The sequence below is a fragment of the Sphaeramia orbicularis genome, chromosome 16 (genome assembly GCF_902148855.1).
Source record: "Sphaeramia orbicularis chromosome 16, fSphaOr1.1, whole genome shotgun sequence".
In the NCBI taxonomy this organism is placed as follows: domain Eukaryota; kingdom Metazoa; phylum Chordata; class Actinopteri; order Kurtiformes; family Apogonidae; genus Sphaeramia; species Sphaeramia orbicularis.
In genome coordinates, this window is record NC_043972.1 from 6,586,174 (window position 1) to 6,608,907 (window position 22,734).

General features: G+C 38.4%; 1 protein-coding gene across 3 annotated transcripts in view; it reads right to left on the reverse strand.

Moving 5' to 3' along the window:
* Nucleotides 1-22,734, reverse strand: part of vps13b (vacuolar protein sorting 13 homolog B) — a 464,114-nt gene that overhangs the window by 207,177 nt on the left and 234,203 nt on the right. The window contains exons 27-31 of one of the 3 annotated variants that reach the window (XM_030157727.1): nt 21,165-21,279; nt 14,009-14,150; nt 12,046-12,318; nt 10,915-11,071; nt 10,310-10,424 (exon numbers count right to left, since the gene is read on the reverse strand). In XM_030157727.1, coding sequence (XP_030013587.1) covers nt 10,310-10,424; nt 10,915-11,071; nt 12,046-12,318; nt 14,009-14,150; nt 21,165-21,279 — 802 coding nt within the window. Of the gene's footprint in view, nt 1-10,309; nt 10,425-10,914; nt 11,072-12,045; nt 12,319-14,008; nt 14,151-15,485; nt 15,553-21,164; nt 21,280-22,734 lie in introns of all 3 variants that reach the window. The other 2 variants (XM_030157729.1, XM_030157728.1) reach the window with 2 other exon arrangements.

A 22,734-nucleotide genomic window follows, 5' to 3' on the forward strand; every position in this document is an offset into this window, starting at 1 on the left:
TGTTTTTACATGAGTGTATATAAGTGCAGGTCCTGGGTGTCACTGTGTGTGGCCTGAGGAGCTCTTCACTGCGGCAGCGAAGCAAAGCAGCGCACTTTTCGCTGGTGTAAACAAACGGGGAAATGGGGCACTTGGCAGCCGACTAAAGTGAGTGATGAGGCAAGTGTGCACTGAAGCATCTAATGAATCATTTGCTGGGAACTCTGGGTTTTTATGAGGAAAAGAAAGATGAGGAGGGAAGACAAGAAAGACGGGGACCAGCTGAGAGTGTTCAGAAAAGAATGGCATTTCATATGAAACGTAAAGTAAAGGGAAGGTCGCAGCTGTCACACAGCCGCCGGAGATGCTCATTCAATGCTCGGCCTCGATGTGAGGACAAGAGATTAAATGGCATAAAAGTGGAAAGGGTCTCCTAATCCCACTACCAGCAGCAGCAGCAGTATGTGAACCTCGGTGACCGCTGGTGAATTTACAGAGGTGTGTGGTGATGGTGTGACAGGCCTGCACCTTTGAACAGAGCTGATGTGCTCAAGGCTTAAACACAGTGTTATTCCACACCTCGGCTTCACTCCTACCGCTGTGAACCAATAAAAATGGAAATACTATGTCTGCTGCTACTACTGAATGAACAAACAACACGTCTAACACTCGCCGACATAAATAAAACTAGAATATTCAGTACAGCTGCATGTCCATAGTAACTGAATCTTAAGTAAATGTTATTGCAAAGTGTAGAGTAATGAAGAAGCATCTATTAATTCAACTATTACTATGTATTATTTAATATTATGAAGGTCATCAGAGTTAGGGTGCACCAGAAATGACTAATTTCTCAACTGCATCAAATTCTGTTTTTGTTAAAATTATGCATCAAACATCAAAATCAGAAGAAACTACAACTCAGAGCTGAATTTTGCCCTAAACTGAGATTAAATTAAATCCTGTTTCAACAAAGCTCAAAAAAGTGCTTCAGTATTAATGTTAATCTCAGGGACTCATGAAGGTTTAACTTTTAACCCACGAAGACCTAAACAGCAGCCGAAGACCAAAAGCATTTCCTGATCAGAAATGTTTAATATTTTCAACCGCTTTTCATGATCATCAGATATGACCCATTTGGACGTTCAGAGGCTCCGTAGTGAACGTGAAAACACCGTCATCTTCTACAACATTGATTCACCAGTTAAACCGACGGAGTTGGATACATGACAGTGGTTTTAGACGCTTGTTTTGACATTCCATTAGCGTTACATTTTGCTGAAAAAGCCTTTTTTTTTTTTTTTTAACGTTTTCTCACTTATGACTAATAAGCTCTGAATTTTTTCCCTGAATTTTTATGAACATCTATATGATGAAATGTACCGAGAACATTATTTGAAAACTACCACAAAAAAATAGTTCTAGAACTTTAAGGGTAAAGGTGGCTGCCTTTTTCAGATGTTTTGGGAAAAATAATCAGGTTCCTCAAAGAAGTTAAAGCACAGATGGACTTACCTTCTTTTACTGTATTGAGAAGTCTTTCTGAGGAGGAAAAAAATCGAACTGTGTAGGAAAGTTAGTAACTTTCTAGGCAGGTAGCAAATAGAATTTTTTTTAGAGGAATAGAGCATGTGATAGTTAATGGTTTACTTTTTCAGTTTTTTTCTGTTCACTCAAGTTTTTTTTTTTTTTTTTACTTATCCAATTATGTTTATTTGGTTATGCAATATCTCCATATTGATTAAACTCCATTTCAGTTAACTTGTTTTAATCAAACAACAAAGCTCGGTTTAATCCTAAATGTGCAAGTGTAGATGCAATCTTATGGTACATTAAACCTGCATGTTGTATAGTACTCTAAAGTAGTTTGTATGAGGAATTAACATTATTAAGGTTCAGTATTTATTTATTTATTTATTAAAATATTCAGAATCCAACTATGCAGGTTTTACTAAAACCATATACTGTCTGTGCACTGCAGTAAAAACATGGTTCCATTTGGAGGAAAAACCAAGATACAATCTGTTCCCATCATTTTCTCACCAGGTGAAAACACTTAGTGTCAAGCAGGAGAAAAGAAAGAACACATTACACAATACATAGTCCATCTTGTCTTTTTTTTTTTTCATCCCTCTGGAGACGTGTCTTTTTCTGCTCCTCCATCCACTCGTCCCCGGCTGTAGCGTGGATGCTACTGGAGGAGAAGGGTGCATATAACGCACTGCCAGGGAATTTTATTAGTAACAGGCAGGGTCCTGGCTTCAGTGAGCTGTGTTTATCTGTGGAAGGGAGATCCCCATCACAACCACTTATTAGGACATATATGTGGGCTTAACCAGGCAGCCATTCAACAGCAATAAGGGGTTGGCTTACTGACCACAGCGTACTGGGACTGGGACCAGTTTAACCAACACTGGAGAAACATAGAGGGAGAGGGAACGACGGGAAGGAAATAACAAATAGACGTAAAAAAAAATGAAGAAATGTAATTTGAAAAGAGAAATGTTGAGGGTTAAAAGGACAGCAGAAGGTGAGCTAAAGGGGAATGTAATGGAAGTCTTGTGTGAAAAAGAGCAAGTTGGAAACACAAGTACATATAAGGCAAAAATAAGGCAATGTACACAGAGAGAATGAGAAAAGAAGAGTTAAGATAGTAAGAAACCGGGGAAATTTTGTCTTATCTTGCAATGAAAAAGAAAGTGGGGGCCAAAAAAAATACAAAAAAAACCAAAACTTCCTACCACTTCTAAAAAATCTGGCTTAAAACTTAATGAATTTAACATAAGATGCATTCAGATACAGATTCACAATCAGTAATTTTGCTCATTTTGATGTAACACTGTAACCCAAAATATTTATGCACATTCTTTGACTAATAAAAAGCAAAAAGAAGAAAAAACCCCAAACATATTATATACACAATGAGTATTAACAGTTGTTTTTGTGTGATCATGTGGGCTGGTGTAATATTTTTTTAAATGGTGATGAGAACATAGAAAAATAGTGTTGAAAATGAGCTCAGGTGGGGATGATTCAACATAAACAAAATGCTAAAGTATGACGTAAATTGGTTCAGAAACACCAGCGAAAACAAACACAGGATGAGCAAAAGACGAAAAGAGCAAATAGAAGTTAAATAAAACTAAATGTGATGTGAGAGAAAGAGACCGGAGCTGCATCATGTTGAGCTGGCTCTGCGTCACCGATGACACAGCAACCTACTCTGCCGTCTCCGTGGCAACGCAGTCATGTGCGCTAATCAAAACAAGAAAAAAACGAAAACCATATTTTGCGGCAGCGGGATGCTCCCGAGTCTCCCTCAGACAGACCATGAGGTAACCGAGTATGTGATGGAATCTAGAGCTGTGTCATGTAGGTGTGGGTATGTCGGGAAATGTGCAGGATATTTTAAGACACAAACACACACTCAGAAACATGGATGTGAGCACAGGGCGGGACAAACACGTGCATAAAGAGGAAAAATTAATGCTCATGCTTTGACGCTGGATTAGCTTTTTTTTCTTTACAGTAAAACTCAGTTACTGTGACGTGAAGTAGCAGGTACTGATATGTAAAATAATGTCAAAAGAAGTGGTTTATCCTACAAATGTATCCATCTATGACATGTTTTATCTTATACATTACTAGTTCTACTAAAACTAGGACCAATTTCCCTGTATCTCACCAGCATGTTCTATCAAGAACAAAGTTGCATTTGTGAGGTTGTCAGGTTCTGTTTCTATGTTACAGTCCTGTCGTCTGGATGCAGGAGATCGATCTCCCAACAGAAGTGGGTGGTACTTTCACTGGAGAAGAACTCAGCTCATTAAATCAAAGTCCATACATGACTTCTATCACTGCTCAATAGGAACTATATTGATATCTCTAACCATTGCCATGTTATAAACCATCAAAATATGGCAAATTAAAATAAAAAAATAAAAAAATCTAAATATCTCAAAACTGAACAAACTTTGTAGACATTGTCCCAATTAAGCAACATATAAAATTTGAAATGAATCCGACAAGTAGTTCTGTCAGAGAAAATATTTGAAGAAACTGCTAATGAAGACTACGACTACGAAGATGACAACGAAGACGACGACATGTGATTCATTCTTGATAGATAAAGTATAACAGGGACTCCGTATGTAATCATTGTACCTGGTCAAAGGTGATTACTGATGTAGAAATAGGAATAAAAAGACAAATGTGTATGAAAATAAAATTATTCCAACTTTAATGGAAACTATGTCTATCAGTGACTTCATCAGAATTTACTTACTGCATTTGACTGCTTTGCAGACTGTATAGAAATCAGCAAAAGATGTGATTCTTGCACAGAAAAAAAAAGCAAAACAATTGAGCACAAGTTTTTTCAACGTATGAGCTTTTTAAGAGCAGAAAATACTAAAATGAAAAAATATACACGTATATGACAAAGCCATACTGAAGATTAACCATGAATATGCCACAGAGATTAAAGTGGTAATATTTTTTTAGAAAAAAAGTCTTCATATTACAAGAAAAAAGTCTAAATTATGAGGATAAGGTTGTGATATTTTACAAAAAATTCCTAAAGTTATGTTAAGTTTTTAAGAAGTTAAAGGAACAATCTATCGTGTTAAAATGAGGAATGTAAAGCACCTCCTTAAATTATACTTTAGTGTAAGTTTCACAAATGATGGAAAGTTGGAAAAATATTCACATAATCAAACTTCGGGGTTCACTAATTTTAATTGTTGTATTTTTTCCCCATAAAAACACAACTTCTTACTCATCTTATTCTTGTAATGTCACTTTTTCATGATCCAATCAAATACAGATGTAAAACACAAACATAATTTGCCCTAAAAAAATATTTACAAATATATGCTGTTTCTAAAAAATTACTATTTTCTCAATATATAATGACTTCAATCTGAAATACCTTGTTTTTTATCTTCAGTGTGGCCTAAACCCTCCTTTCTAGGATAATATTAACACAAATATTTTTTTTCTCAGTAGCTGTAACAGATTACAAGTACTTTCATTTTCTAATTTACTTACCTGTAACGTGTTCTGTCCATTAAAATAATTTACCTAAAACAAATATTTTAAAGAAAATCCTCACTTGACTAATGGTTATTTTGATTCATTCATTAATATGGGATCATGAAATGTTACTGAAGTCAATATGTTGATGAATTTTACCATTATATTAACTTTCAGATGTATTTATGTGTTTCATATCTGTACTCAGTGGCCTTACAAAGCAGCATCCAGTTTCGGCAGGATACTTGGAAGGGTGGTCCCGTTCGCCCCCCAGCTGCTCACCCTACAAGAAGCTTTCAATTAAGTGTTCCGTGAGTAAAAAAAAAAAAAAAAAAAAAAAAAAAAAAATCTATCTGGAAAAAAGGAAGAAAGGAGAAAGAGAGAATGGGAGAAAATAGGAGAGGGGAGTAAAAAGATCTGTGAGATTTTACAGAGGGCCCAAACCACAAGAAAGTCAGGGCTGAAAGCATGCTGGACATTCCCCCGGTCGACGCTCATGTACTTGGAAAAAGGCGCTTTTCAAGACAGGAAAATGATTTCAGCTGTGTAAATTGACAGCGGCCTTGTAGGTGAAGATGGAGAGGGAGAAAGAGGGGAAGCATGCAGCTCTGTGTCATAATTCTTGCTTAGTAAAAGAGCCGCTGGGGACCTTCAGAGGGAGGGAAAAAATGGACCGTCACTTGATCAAATGAAACGGTGTTAATTGTTACCAAATGAACCTGGTGGTGGACATCGACTCAGCTCTGCAGCCTTGCAGTCAAACAGGTTTATTTTACCTCCTTTGAAGGCGTCTATCTGCTCTCGATGATAAATACACACTGAGGCCTGAAAACGGCGAGGCTTAAAGTGTGTCAGAACCGACGTCCAGATACGCTCCGTTGGGATGTTTACACTTTCTCGCTATTTTAGCCTTCGCTGCTGTCTTCTCTCGCAGGGTGGCATTACAGTAAATCCCAGTCTCAGACATTGTGATCATTTCATGTACAGTAGACAATAACAGCCAGCGTGACGACTTGGATCAGTCATTCAATTATGACAGTGGATGTAATTAGTGGCGGACTTTAAACAGAACTGCAGCAAATGGCTACCGGAACTCACAGACATTTATCTTCTTAAAGCCACAGTTGGTTATAGATTGTAAACACACATTGGTTTGCATAATTACAGACTATCACTACGACTCTCTCTATACAACTTGGGGGAGCACAGGCCGTAAAGTTCAGCACAGATAGAGCGTATCGCCGTCCGTCTTTGCGATTCTATGTCAACAAGTCCCCGATCTCAGGGGTATCAATCATATGACTCACGGGTGTCATTGTCCTAAATTGGAGGGCAGATGTGAACAGGGAAGGTGGTTGGTATAATGCATAGTTAGGAATGGAAGAATGAACACTGAGAGCGGTTTGACATAATTCCTGGGTTTCGGTGCAAAGAGGGAAGTGGTGACTCTTGGCTTCTGTGTGCAGAGGTTAAAGGGGTGACTAAATGTTGGTGTATTTGTACACATGGTCATGCCTGCTGCTTAGTGTGTGAGACTGTGTAACACATATGTATATTCTGTTTTATTTAAATATTTATTTTTGGCCTTTTCATCTGATTGACTTAGTGGAGAGAGACAGGAGAGGATGGTGCCCCACATATGTACGTTTATTTGTGACAAGGGTATTGTAAGTGTAAGAGCCAAAAGACAATGGCTAATAAGAATTAATGTTTCTAGGTTTATTTGTGTGAAGTTGCAAATTTCTCATTTTCTTCATTGCTATTTAATGCACCTTCACTGTGTATGTGTGTCGTATGACCCTTCAGCAATAAATAAAAAGAGAGCTTACGGAGCTTATGGATTTTTTTTTTTTTCTACCGTCTGACATGATGTAAAGTCATGTTAGAATACAACTCATATGTGGTTTTTGGAAACAAACAGAGGATCACTACAATAAGTAAGGTATGACTAAAATAAAAGCAACATACCGTTAGCCTCATACACAAGGCAAGTCAAAGTGTTTTGCAAAGGCATAGAAACACATAAAATTACATAGGACAATAGCAGAATAAAACATTAAACAAAAGGAAAGTGCAGAAAAGATGTTCCACTCCGGTGGAAACCACCACCCCTGGGTTACCTGCCTCATCATGAGTGCAATTCACTACTTGTGCCCCCGGGGACTCAAAGAATCCTAGAAGCTCAACCAGTTCTTAACAGCTTCTCTGTGAACAGCGGGTTAACCCTGCTGTCCAAGGTCGGAAAAACCTTAAAGCCCAATCTGGTTGTTTTCCCTGCACAAATTGTAAAACCTTGGCAGCAGCCCGAACTGCCTGCTAGCACCTTTAATAGCATATAGTTTAATTACCTAAGTCATAGTTTTGTCCAATTTGTGATATCTGCATAACTTTACTAACACTGCTGCTTCATTTTACATCACCGGATATGTCCTAAGAAAAATATGACTAAGGCAATTATGCTATGAGGCTAACGATATTACAATGAACAATTAAAATGTATTGTAGCTAAAGACCTTGAGGCTAAAATGTGATGCTAATAGACTAGATAGAAATGTATTGATCACTTAGGTAGAGCCTGCAGGAAATTAAAGTTCCATGAGCAAAACAGCACCAAATATATACATTCGATCTCCCAGATATGGGACTAATAAAGGATTATCTTATCTTATCTTATCTTATCTTATCTTATCTTATCTTATCTTATCTTATCTTATCTTATCTTATCTTATCTTATCTTATTTTATCCTAAACTAAAACCAGGCCTCTCCTCACCTCAAACCGAAATCAAATACCAAATTGAAACACTACAACCATGTAATACCTTCCATGTCAGTTCCCTACATGTCTGCCTGTGTGTTCACATCAGGGTGGAGCGTCATGGAAGACCATCTCGGTCTGCAGGAAGATGTGGGCACCACCGCCGCAGAGCCACCAATCCTATAACTACCAGAACATTACTGGCCAGTATGGGGTGAAATTGCATGGCTGGTGTGACTGGTTTTTGGGGTGAAAGTCTGAGAAAAACTCCAGATTATTTTCCGTGCCCACAAGGTCGTCATTTATCATTTGACATGATAACAACATGGCCGACCTGTCAGCAAAATAAATCTAGGCACCGTGTCCATGGAAACTGAGCCGTTTCATCCCATTACGTGTATTTACTTGAACCAAAACAAACAGCAAACATTTCAGTGTGGTATACTGTGAGAAACTGGTGGAATGAAAAAGAGAATCACCCCTGAAAAGTCCCTGGAAAACAGTAGCTATGGTTACTGATCAGTACCATTCCTGCTCTAATACATCAAAAGGGTAAATGAAAGGCTCTGAGGGAGATAGCTGGGATACTCTGGAAGAAATTTGGACAATGTTGGACAGACTGTATTTCTCTCTGTCTTGATGCCTTGATGGTTACAGATTGCCAGACGTGCCCATAGGCCCGGACCCCCTCAGCCTCACTGCTCAGTACAATCTCCCTACATATGACACTTTCACTAACTGAAGGCAGCAATGATGGCTGAAGTGGCCTCTCCTCTGCTTTTGTTGTCCACCTTCCCTTTTTCCCCCTATTTCTCTACTTTACGTCTTGTGTCAGCTCACATCTCACTTGCAGCTGCACAAAGCATTAGGCACCACTTTTATCTCCCTCATTACATGTGTTTGCCAGCTCCATATCTGCCCATTCACACAAGTGCACACACACTCGTACACACACCACGCCGTGGGGCTGCGGTTTCAAGGCAGCTATGACACAATCCAGATTCTCGTAGCTGCCTATAGTGGGGAAATGTGTTTTGCGTGGAGCTATTTCCCTCAGAAGTCCAGAATTTCCCTGCCTAGCAGCTTTGATCCACATGGCACAGGGGGCTTGTGTCAACAGTCTTGTGTTTCAGCTGGAGGGCCTGGTGGACCCCCAAGGTGTCAGTCACTGAGTGCACGGGTGCAACCACTATGTGGCGCTGTCACCTGCTACGCCACAAAAACCTCCAGTGGGCGATAAGCGTCAAACGGACAAACCCCGTAAGTATATGGGAAAAAAACCTGCCTCACAGGAGGTTTGATGAAGTGTGAGTTGAGGTTGGACACTTTTACCGATCTGGTCTTAACTATCAGGCCTCTGGATGGGACGGCAAGTGTAAATACATGGATTTACATGGAATTTATTGAGTCTCAGTCAGTACATTTACATGCACACCTTAGTTGAGCTACGACTGTAGCTTGACAATCCATTTAATTGGACTGTTGTCTTTGTCTCAGTCCACATGCACGGGAGTGTAATTGATTTATTGTCAAAACCATGTCACTCTACCTTCAATAGGTAGCGATATTCACTCTTTAAGTTTGTTAACCTGCGCCGTCACAGACCACAACAACAGTCAATAGCGAACTAGCAAATCATGAGGTAAATGGACACAACAATGGACAAAGTTGTAAATTTGCACATGTTGTACTTTCTGTCTGCTCTACTGTTTTATGCTGATGAGATGCATGATGTTCAAGATTTGGGTCAGAAAACCTGGTCCTGTTCCAGTCCGACTGGTCCGATGCAAGAGTAGATCTGATTTCAATCGCATTATCTATATGTGTTACTCCAACAAGTAAAACTTCAATTTCAGTCGAGTTAACATGTTTACATGCACTGTTAAAGTCCAGTTTGTCGGACTAAACTAATAATTTGTTTTCCCTCCATTCTCCATTACTACCAAATTATGATAAAAATAAAACTTCATCCCAAAAAGCCTGAACTCAGAAGTCAAAGACAAAAATGCTAGAATTCCTTACCTAATGAAATGAAACAGCACACAAAAACATAGAGAAGAATGCTAACAGCTAGCATTGCAACATGGCCTTCTACCACATTTGCAAATGGTTTAAATGTGTATAGATCTATTCAACAAAACACAGCTTCCACTAGCATAGATACCTGGCAGTAGGTGTAAACACCACTGTGGAGATAAATAATACCAAATGCATTTCTGATTACACTCAACTAAGACTATGTACTATGAGTCAAAACCATATGCCATATAATAAATACCATTTCTAAATAGGCCTATATTTCTGTATTCATAGCACTTTTGGTTTTTAAATCAGGATTTTATTTCTCAAAATTATGATGAAAAGCTCATGTAAAAGCTCAACATTGATGTAAAGTGTCATTTAACCATGCAACACTCGATTAGATGAAACCTTAGATAAAACTACAGAGCCCTGGTTCTGCCTACAAACCAGTCTTACTAAGTTTTATCAGTTATAGATTTAGTTCAGTGATCAGAGAGGATGCAATGGTTTTTCTTACTGGTAGATGTCTTTTCTCAGCACGGTGCGGGTCAGGGGGTTATCGGCCTGTGGAGCCATGCTGAGAGACCCCAGCTTTAACACCAGGGTGTCTTCTTTCTTCACATGTGGATCTGCTGGAATAGCGACACAATAATACACACATTACACACAAAGAATAATACACCACCTACAATTAGAACAACACAGATCTACTATTACAAACCTACAATTTACAGATGTGAATGTAAATAGACATATTCCACATTCTTTACCTCTAAATGTCTGCAAACACACAGACACTTGAAAGGAAAGCCTCACTACTGTTAGTCATCACTTCAAGCAGACAAAACAAACCTCTACTTATGACATTTCCAACAATAATTTCATGTTTGTTAGGAGTGTATATAACTGTGGTTTGCTCCTCAGAACCTCATCTATTTATCTTAGCAAATGTCTGCATACTAATGTGGTGGCTTTGCTATGTCTGGTCGGCAACGACTGGAGCTTTCACACAGACACCAAAGGCTTTGAGGATCCAAAACAAAGCGGGTGACATGATCCTGAACCACCACTGTCAGCTCAAGTACACAAGTGTGTGTTCAGAACAGACAGTAGAGCTCTGACCTGATGATGGATGTTTGTCTTGGGATCCAGGACAGAAAACCCTGATCACACTGGTGTTGATGTAAATGAGAGGCAAACACCGAGAAGTCAGAGTGTGGCTTCTCATTGGCTGACCCGCTGACTTCCCACGTTCTCTGTAGCGTCTCGGTACTGTAGCCTGAAAACACACAAACCAAACGCAAGGTTTTATGAACATGTGCGTAATTAACTGATAAAGAAGATCCTAAATGAAAATCTTGATTGGTTGTGTAATGCTGTTAATAATCTCAGAAGAAAACAGTTCTTACAGAGTAGGTTAAAAAAGCAATTAATCCGACCTAATTAACGACATTTATGACTTTTTATAAAGATTGAGAAATGATTTAGACACCTCAGAACAGTTCAAATGGATTATATAGTTCTGCAAATAGGGAAAATAGCAAGTACTTTGCAATGGCATCTTTGATTTTTGAAGCCCATTTGCTTTTGTTTCACTGTGGCAACTGCTATTGTTTACAAAAACCCAACTAATTTTAGAAATAAAATACATTTTAAATATATAAAATAGAAAAATATATATTTTGCTGTACATTTTTATATATCCGTATGTGTGAAGATTATTTTTATTCCCATTTTACTTGAATATCTTATCTTATTGAGGACATTTTATAAAGTTTTGTAAAGAGTTTTATTTATATTTTTTGGTTTCATGGAATTGCTCAAGTCTTGTAATTATCTGGAGTGATTTACAGCTGTCAATATTCAGTCTATTATCATATCATGAGAAAACCTGTATCATATTTGATTTTTGCTGTTGAATATTTACTGATTACTTGACTGTTTTCTTATTTCATTGTGTGTGTTTTTTTTTTTTTTTTATCAGTTCAACAATTTCTGTAAAGCCCTGTGAAGCGACTTTGTGATACTGGGCTCTACACAGGAAATTGAATTGAATCAAATAATGAGCCAAATAGTTCACTCCCTCACCTCAGAAAATACATATTTCTTTACATAGTTTTCTGCTTTTATTTGTAAACAAGAAAATAAGACTTCTTTATTTGAGTTCCTGGGAAACTCAGAGTACTAAATAACATGTAAATATACTGAATATGATACACTGAATTGTAAGAGTGGACTACTTGTCCTTTGTACCTGAAATACTCCAGCTACAGTTGCCAGCAGAGGACATGAGAGCACCACATCAAAAGGCTGGGCTGTGAGCAGGATTTCTCTCAGGTAATGAGGCGAGCCGTCGGCCAGGGGGTCGGCGGTCACCCGGTGACTCGCCGTGGTCGCGCTGCTGCGTGACGGCCGCTCGGGCCGCGTGGTTAGTTTGTGGCGGACGTTTTTGGTGACGGCCTGTGTGTAGGTGATGGACAGGAAGCCATGCTGCTGGTGTGAACCCTCCAGAACCTTGGCTGCCGTCTGCTCAGCATGAAATAAGACACATTCACTGATGACACGAGCACATAATTACACTGCAGTTCCACATAATTCAATACGTCCAGTGTTTTCCTGAATGAGGGTTAGGCTTGACCAGCAACGTCTTAGCAAGTATCTTTAAAAAATGTTCTTATTATCTGCGGGTTGAGGAAGCTAAATTTATGATTTTTAAGACATTTTTCAAAGTATCTATGGTCAAATTGAAATAATTTTTAATTAACAATACAAGAGGCCTCATAGTTATGGTGTTGAACCAGTCTTAAACATGTTTCAGTCCAGCTACCGTTACATTTCTCTTTCCCCATGACGAATGTCTCTACTAATGACTGAGTTATTATACACCAACATACACAAACAATATACTAAAATACAATAAAAAGCACAAAAAAAGACACCAAAATATCAAAAAAGTACTCAAATACACTACATTATGATAAAATACACAAAACATACCCTAAAATACATAGAAAATACACTAAAATATGCTAAATACACAATCAGGTAATCTGCAGGTTTGCTGAAGCCAAATTTCTGACTTTTTAACATTTTTTTGGTCATCTTTGGTCAAATTTGAGACCTTCCATTCACATAAATAATAGCCCAACAGACCTCATAGTTATTGTGTTGAACCAGTCATTTCCATTTGTCCATGACTAACGTTTCTGCTAAAGCTCATAACTGAACTCCTCCACCCATGAATGACTGTTGGAGGCTCCACTCATTCCCATCTCCGTTAGGATCAAATGATCAACACTAATTACACCTTAGACTAATTCTGTACACAGATTTACAAAGCAAATAATATAATTTATTGTGTTTTTAAGAACTCTGAGTGTCAGATTTAAGGATTAATTATCAATTTTAAGGATAATTAAGACCTTACTTTAGGACTTTTTAAGGATCCGTGGACCCCCCTGTAATTTATATTTGAAACCTTGAACAAGCATTTCAGGTCAAGACCAAACCTCAATCAAGAAAGCAGTTCACTCTACAGCCACGAAGACTCTAATAGCAGCCAAGATGAAGTTTTGAGCAGAGTTCTACATCAGATTTATCAGAATCTGCTTTGCAATTTCAATTGGAGCAGCAACTCAGCCTGCTTTAGGAGGTGCATAGAAATAAAGAAATTACCTGAAATGAACTAATGCAGCAACCTCCGAGGCTGAATTTACAAAGACCGTTTGTTTATTTTTCACATAAGCCAGATCGTTCTTCTGATAAATCATTTATAAATTGTCTACAGAATGATAATCGTTAAAATATCCATTAAGTAAATAAATACCAGCTCCAACTGATGCACTATTAAACAATGGCAGATCTGTTTAATCAGGATAAAGTCTGCGGTAACACCCATTAACTGTGGTAGAAAGTTGGAAAAATGAATGTGCTGCCATTCTGGAATAACTAGATAAATATATAAGAAACATAAAAACATATGTACATTCCTCAGAACCCCAGAGTCAAGCATTTTACTCTTGATTTTATTAATCTGTGACTGTTAGTGCCTTAATTTTATTGATGTTGAGGATTTTGAAATAAACAACACTATAATCTAAAACCAAATGAAAAGGTGGACTGAGGAGCACACAGCATTTTTCCCTCAAACCACCGTTGATAGAGGTTAAGCAGAACAAACTACAAAGGCTTAAAAGAAGAGGATGTGGATTCTTACAGGAGGGAAAAAGCCAGAGAAATGGCTGAAAGAGTCTTGCTTGCTGACGGGTCGAACCAACACAGTGCGTCTGTTCAGCTTGTCAGTGCAAGAAAGGACCACTCCTCCACAGCTGCCCGAGCTCCGAACACCATCCTCCAAACTGGAGGCGAGGAGAAGGAAGCAAGGAAGGAAGGAAGGAGGAGACGAGGAAGAGGAAGCGGAGAGGGATGGGAAAGGCCAGACGACGGAAAAAGAGACAAGATGAACACAGCGGGGAGAGGAGAAGAGATGGAAGAGCATGAAATGTGATGATTTTAGGAAAAAAATTAACAGAGCAACCTGATTAAAATTAAGAGAAGTTGCACCAGCTTCAATAAGATGAAATATTATGGCGTGGTCTTACACATAGATTCTTACTCATACATTCAGATGAACTGAAAAGTCTATGAAAGTCTAAGATGGATGTTGTGAAAAGCACACAACTGTGTTTAAAATGTACAAATCAACAGTTTTAGGCATCACAAATGTGAGGTGGGGGTGCTAAACATAAGGCCTGTGGGCCAAAACTGTCTCGCCGAAAGGCCCAATCCGGCCCGTGGGATGAATTTGGGAAATGTAAAAATTCCATTGAAGATATTAACAATCAAGGGCGTCAAAATCTTTTTAGCTCAGGTTCCACATACAATAAAATATCTTCATAATAATCTATAAATAATGACAGCTCCAAATTGTTCTCTTTGTTTTAGTGTAAAAAGTAAAATTACATAAAAATGTTTACATTTACACACTATTCTTTCACAAAAATTGTGAATAATCTGAACAAATATGAACAACCTGAAATGTCTTAAGAGAATAAGTAGAATTTTAACAATATTCTGTCTGTTATTAAATGTTTTGTGCATTTGTAGATCCACTGTGATCTGTAAGTTCTACTTCACATGTGTAAATGATAAACAGAGGCATAATATTGTTAAAACTGCATGTATATTTGTTAAGACATTTCAGGATGTTCATATTATTCACTTTTTTAATGAAACTTTGTAGACGTAAACATTTTCAGAACGTAATTTTACGTTTCTTCACAGTTATTATCTTACTGGTCGGCCCACTTGAGACCATATTGGACTGAATGTGACCTTTGACAGCCCTGATGTAAGGTACAAGTATAAGACCATCGCCAGTAAAAGTATCATCATCAGGAGAAGGGAAGCCCACGTCCTCCCACACACAGAAAAAAAGGTCGCCCCCAGATTTCATTGGCTTGATTATTAAACCAATCAGAGTCACTGGAGAGACAGGGAGTGCAGTACTGTCTATGCAAATCATACGTAAGGGTCCAGAATAGTCCCAGCCCCAGCCCAAACCCTTTTGTTTTCCTGTCTGTCCAGTATAAGCAGAGACGCCGGGGCTCGATGAGGAGCAGCAGAGTGACAGAAGGACTGAAAACAGAGGCCTAAGGCTGCGATGGCTGCTCTGCGACAGACACAGGCCTCACCACGGCTGAGTCCTTGCACTGCAGAATGAGTCCTTCATAGTGACCAGAGTGCCAGCCCTGCCCTGGTCTGGGGAGACACACAAGCCCAAGCTCAGAGCGGCATCTGGGAGCACTCACACTGATGTTTCAGGGGGTGATCATATCGCTTTAACCCATAAAGACCCAGAACTGGTTTTTGTGGTAACGTCCAAAAGAATTTCTGTCTACATTTAACCATTACCTAGTGATTCATCACCATTTATTATAAAACCCTTTGCATTTTTTTCAGTGAAAGTCAGGTATTTTCCTATATTTAATTCACTGATCATGTAGATGTTTATAAAAACTCAGAGTAAATTCAGAAGTTATTATATCAAAACACAAAAAACTGAAGAAAAACTGACTTTTTTTCAGCAAAACATATCATGAATTCTATATAAAAACAAGTGTCTCCAACCACTGTCACTTTTTACTGGTGAATTAATGTTGCAAGAGACAATGGTGTTTCCATGTTCACTACAGAGAATATGGATGCATGTGAAAAAGACATATGATGTTGCTGAAAAGCTGCATTTTACCTGAATTATTTACATGTATTTATAGGTTTAATGGTTCAACGGTTAATAAACATTTTAGATCAGTAGATGCTTTGGGTCTGTATGGGTTAATAGCAACAGTAGTTACAAAATAAATGAACCACATACTGACATTACTTTGATCAAAATCAGCAGCCTGCAGGACTCTGAAAACCTCAATAAAAGTTATGATGAGGGGTGGAATCAAGTCTGAATCCACAACAGAAATGACTTAAGTTGTGGTTCTAACTTCTGTGTTGGAAGAAAGACGAATGCTACTGGTCTGGTTTTTAATTTATCTACTTTCTCAATTAACATGTAGAGAAGTTTATGCATCTACAGTGGTGGAAAAACTGTTTGGAACACCCCATTGTGATATATTGCATTAAAAATGGTTGGATGCAAGAGTGAAACACATCCAGGACATGACATGTTTAAACTGCCAAGAATTTAATTATGTTGTATGAGAGTATTTGTGTAAAAATTTTAAGAGTGTCCAAAAACTTTTTTTTTCCACTACTGTATTTTTGTGTACTGTTAATTTATGTCAAGTTACTTTATATTAATGCACCTTTACTCTCCTTAAACTGCCAAAATATAGCTGATTTAATTAAACCCTGACGTTTTATTTCTACTCAAACCAAACCGTGACTCACAAATTATGGTTTAAACCAGACGTGGAGAGAATCGTTACGCCCCAAGGTATGATGAATGACCACACATTCATAAACATTCACATAATATTTATAAAGATGTATTCATTTGTTTCCATTATTTTAACACAAAATGTGTGCTACATCATTGTCTTTGTTTTGACTTAATTCAGTTTCCATGTATAGTTGTGGAAATCCACCGCAACACCTGTAAAGCAGATCTAAAAGAAGAAAAAAAAAAAAGTTAACATGAAAACACACAAAAATTATCACCTTTTGGAGCATAATAAAACAACTAAATCCACGGTGAATGATAAACACACGCAAACACACATGTGCAGCGTTATTACGGGTGCAGTGTGATGCCAAATCATGCACAACGCATTAATGCCAAATATGGTTTACATAATGGAAATGGTTTCACAACATTTTTGATGCTGCCCTCTCGCTCAGCTCCCCCCGGACGACACCCCCCAGGACAGCAGGAGTGGAGAATGTGAAGTGGATCTACGGGTGGAAGTGTGTGTGAGTGTAAAACAAGCCTTTCTGTGCACGGCTTTGAGAACATCTCTTTGTAATCTCCCCCCTCAGCTCTAACAGTGACTAATACATATGGACCCCCCACAGGTCTCCGTCTCCCCCATCATGCCGCTCTTTTCCCGTGCTCCGCTTCCATCTAGTCATCCTCTGCTCCCAGCCATTTGCAGAGCAGCTGGAAGACATCACTTCCAATTTGTGTGAGCTGCTCCTTGGAGCGAATGAGAATGATCTGTCACCGGTCATCCTCTGAAATAAGTTTTTGCCTTTCAGAACGGTTCAAGGAGCGCCGTTGCTAGGGGAGACCTGGCTAAATTCATGAGAAGGAGAAGAAGCCTCTCATCATATTAGGAGCTTCATCATATCTTCCAGCCTTCCCACTGGACAGGAGACGGCAAGCTTAAACGGCCAATCACCACATCACCTCCTTGACTTTCTTCAGCCCCCCTCTCCCACCTATTTCAAATTCCCCGTGGACTCCCACTTTGTCATTCTCTTTCATTCCTCCGCCCTATCTTTTCCTCCTCCTATTATGTTCCAATCAGGGATTCAATTATATATTTACCTCCCATATTTCCCTGCCCTATCTAACTTTCCATTCATTTTCTAGCAGTGAGATAGCTAAGGCCAGACGTGACATTTTCTGTGTCAAGCTTGATTTAATCTGACCCACTGCACACAAATAACCTGGGCTGGGTGATGAAATACCTAACAATTATCTGTTCAGAATGATTAATATGGACTCCAACCCCTGTGGGCTCTCCTGTATATGTGGATGATACAGATTAGAGTGGGCCGGGAGCCCAGAGGTCCTCCACTGTGTCCTAAACAGCCATGACTATAACCTGGCTTGGATGAATGAGTGCTTCTGCCTGCCAGAACTTTAGCTGGTTAAAAGCGTGTTGAGACCATGTTGTTAAATGCACATTAAACTGAAATAACCTAGAAATGAGAAAATTGACCCATTATCTACTTAAGAAGGCAGAGAGGTCTACTAAAGAGATTAAGGTTGGCTTAGTCTCAGAAGCAATTGGACACACACCTGTGGAGAGCAAAATACGATGATATAACGACCTGCGACACCTTCGGGCTCTGGAAGCGTCGATCCGCTGACACTGTCCTGGCTTGGGGTGATAATGCGTAGTAAATGTGCCACATGTGGCCTGACAGAATATAAATCAACTGACGGCAGTGAAACAGGGAGGTCTGAGAGGAGCTTGTTAGACAGTTCGGTTCAACTCCAAGACATTCGCCCCGGTCCTTCTCTGACCTATTGACACGGCTTAGACCTGACAAGGGTAATTTAAAATCTGGCATATCAGAATCAATATCAATTATCGTATCAGTGGTGAGGGCACTGATTACAAACAATGAAATTCAATATGGGCGGACGGCCCGGCAAGGTCCATCTCCTTAATAATATCTGTAGAGGCACCGAGGCACACGGACCTGAAAACACACTCTGGTCGGCTGGATGCTGCATGCTGGAGTGTTCTACCACTGTTTCATTATCTAATCAGAGCAAGACAGGGGGAATTGCCTCCTGCTAAGTGGTCTCTTCCCAACAGACTCTGACCTCAGGCACGTACACAGAGCTGCTGACTCCATTTCAGAGGTATGTATAACCAAGGCAAACAGGAATAAATACAGAACTGTAGGTATTAAAAGATGGAACCACTCTCTAACTTTGCAGCCATAATGTGTGTGAGTGGAAAATATGGAAATAGTGGTAAAATCTTTAGTCACAGCTTCTTTGGTGCAACGCTGTAGAATGTGCTTTTTACCCCATTACCCCATTTTAACTGGAACTTGACGTGGGGAGAGATTACCATAAGGATGCAGTGGAACGTCGCCCGGTGGTTTTCCTTCCCTAACAACGTGTTAATGTTTCTGTGAATTGATTCCGACACCGCAGGCATAAGGAAAATGACTGACGGACTGATTGAACGGCTTTGCTCTGAGTCAGAGTCGGGTCAGTCCGTCAGGTCTTTTGTCTGTCTTTCTGTCCATCTGCCTGTTACTTTTGTGGTCATCACCACAACAGCTGTCTGGCACGACGACGACTCCAAGGTGATAATCCGAAAAATCACCCAAATGAGCAGAAGTGGGAACAGACAAAGTGTCAGTGGTATTGGTGGTGAAGTCTCGATGTTCTGCGTGAACACATGTACAAATGAGACTGGGAGAGAACAAAAGTGTCCTGTTGGAGGAACCAGCAACATGAAACAGCATTAAATAATTAAAACACAGGCTGTCAACAAAGTCTCAAAGCAATTGAAGAGATATGTTAATCAGATTTGTTCTATGTACTTTGTGGTTATCAAAGTTTTTAATCACATTGCATTTGTGTATTTGGCCCATTTTTCTTCAACGAGAGGTCAATTACTGCAAATGTTTCACTTGACCTTTTGACTGAATATGTGTCACCACAACTGGACGACCTTCAACCAACCATCGTTTTCCAGGTAAGATGGTGCACCACCACATTGGGTTCTGCATGTTGGTGGGTTCCTAAATCAAACCTTTCTAGACCGGTGGATTGGAAAGGTTGGTCCAATTCCCTAGACACCTCATTCACCTGATATCACTCCCCTGAATTTCTTTTTATGGGGTTATGTTTAAGATATCGTGTATTGAACAAAAATACTGGACATCAACGACCTGAAGTAAAAGATCATTGATGTCATTGACATCATTGATGAGGCTATGATACAGACAACATGGAAACAAATCCAGTACTGTCTGCATGTGCTTTGTGCAACTAATGCAGGGTTTCTGTAGGTATCCGCAAATTGAATTGAATGCTTTTTAATGCCACTTTAAACAAATGTAATGCCCATGTCCAAATGCAGATACAGTTTTATAATACATGAAGGTTTACCGTTGACAGGTTCTGAATAGTTTCTCCTCCAATCACTTCTGCTGAAACTTGCATTTTCTCATTTTTCAAACATTCACTAATATCCCCTCCACTCTTTTGCTACAGCATGAACACACTCACAGCATGTTGCATTCCAAGCATCCGGTGTTGACACTTTGTGTATCGGCCATAAACAATAGACAATTAAAGGGTTCCACCTGTCAATCATCACACTATACTTCCGATTAAAATTATTAAATGTTTATATAATTAAAATAAATCATGAAAAACAATGCTTTTTTCCATCAAGTGTATTTAATTTTTTAATGCCTCTGGACATTGAATTTAATGCTTTTTAATGCCATTTAAGGCCTTAATTTTCGCAACATTTATTTAATGACTTTTAATGCTTTTTTTAATGACCCACAGAAACCCTGTAATGGTGCCCAAACAGAGGTGGATTAAATGAGGCAAAAAACTTCAATATCCACTTTTCATTTTGTAATAATTTCCACAGATTTGTCTGTTCATTTGTATTTGTAATGCATTTGTTAAATTGTAAAGAGACTTTATGGACACCCTGTACAAGGTAAAGGTAACTGTCTATAATCTGTAAACGTTACTGATGATAAAACATATAATTAAAACACAGGTACAAACAGAGCTTACTTGCGATAAATATTCGTTTCAGTTTATTCCGACAGAACAGAGCTTTCTTTTACTGCAGTCAGAGTTTGTTGTTTGTGATCTAAATACTTGTGATTTGTTTTGGTGGTTTTGCTTTAAAAACAAAACATTCCAACCTTAATTGAAGTTACATTGAAGAACTCAGTTTGGAGTTCTGTGGTTTTTCAATGCCTGGTTTAGATTTATAGTTTTAGGACTCGAAGCTCTGTTGTCCAAGAAAAGTCCAATACTACTCAAATATAGTAAGTTACATTACATATGTTTACTAAATGTGAAAGCCAACACATTATCCCATCACGTCATATGTGTAGGTTTGGCCCATGTTTTATCACATCAGTTATTTTACGCACAAAGCTAATTTTATTTATGTGAATTTGAGTTACTTCACCTGCATTTGTAGTGGTCGATGTTGAAGCTGCCGACTTTACATTTGATCTTTGTGTAAACGTCCTGGACATCCACAGACGCACTCAGGTCCTCTAGTTCGCTGATGACACAGATCTCTAACAAACACAAACAAAAACAGAAAAATGTGTGCTTTAAATTATCTTTCTGTCTGTTTCTGCAACTGCGTGACCACACCGGTACCTGGCAAACAGGAACCAAAATGAACTTAAACGAGGGAGGTTTCACTTGGACCAGAACCTGCTCTGTAACCCTGTCCAGGTGTTGCCTTTGGCCCTCATCTACGCTGCTGTGGTCGGTTCCTGGACTCATGGACCGGCCTGCAGCGTGAATGTGTGTGGGCGTTCGTACGGTTAATACCCATAAAAACTCTACAGACAAAACACTTAATACATCACTACATCATTGTTAATACAAGTGTGTGACTTATTAGTTTTATCTTCTGGTTGTGTTTTAGATGCTATTTATCCTATTACTGTGTATCTGTTTTTTATCCGTTTTAATCTTGTATTTAAAAAGCATCTGAAAAGGACTCTAATTTATGAAAAAATGTAAGGCTGTACATCATTTGATTTGTATTTCTATTGTTTTTACTTTACATTATTATTTCAGTTATATTGTATCTTTATTTTTTTTTTTTTTGCATCACTGTTAATACAAGTGTGTGACTTATTCGTTTTATCTTCTGGTTGTGTTTTAGATGCTATTTATCCTATTACTGTGTATCTGTTTTTTATTCATTTAAATATATTTTGTATTTAAAAAGCATCTGAAAAGGACTCTAATTTACGACAAAATGTAAGGCTGTAATTCATTTGATTTGTATTTCTATTGTTTTCACTTTAGATTATTATTTCAGTTATATTGTATATTTAATGGGGTTTTTTGCATCATTGTTAATACAAATGTGTGACTTATTTGTTTTATCTTCTGGTTGTGTTTTAGATGCTATTTATCCTATTACTGTGTATCTGTTTTTTATTCATTTAAATATATTTTGTATTTAAAAAGCATCTGAAAAGGACTTTTACAAAAAAATGTAAGGCTGTAATTCATTTGATTTGTATTTCTTTTGTTTTTACTTTAGGTTATTATTTCAGTTATACTGTAATTTTATTTTTATTTTTTTCCTGTGTATTGTTTATTTCCAGGGAGGTATTTGCATAAGCCTTTTTTGGCTTCTATCCTCTCCTGGACAATGGTGTTACTTGCATGAAAATTTTGTTTTTTGTTTTTTTATTCTTCTCTTGCTGTTTATGATGTGCAAAAAAAATTAAATAAAAATAAATAAATAAAATGTATTCTTATTTTACTAGTTTTAGCATGTCTTGCATTTGTATCTGCAGATTTGTACAGCACTTAGCGTTGTTTTAAATGTGCTATATAAAGAAACTGGACCTTGACCTTGCTCACAAGTTGAGGGTAAGAAGTCAGAGCATCTTTGGTGATGGATACATTGTCCGACAGGCCTCGGAGCCCTCAGCTGGTCATAATGAGGAAGAGAGTGTGTACCTACTGTGTGTGTTTATCCAATAGGCTCAGTTCTGTCTGTG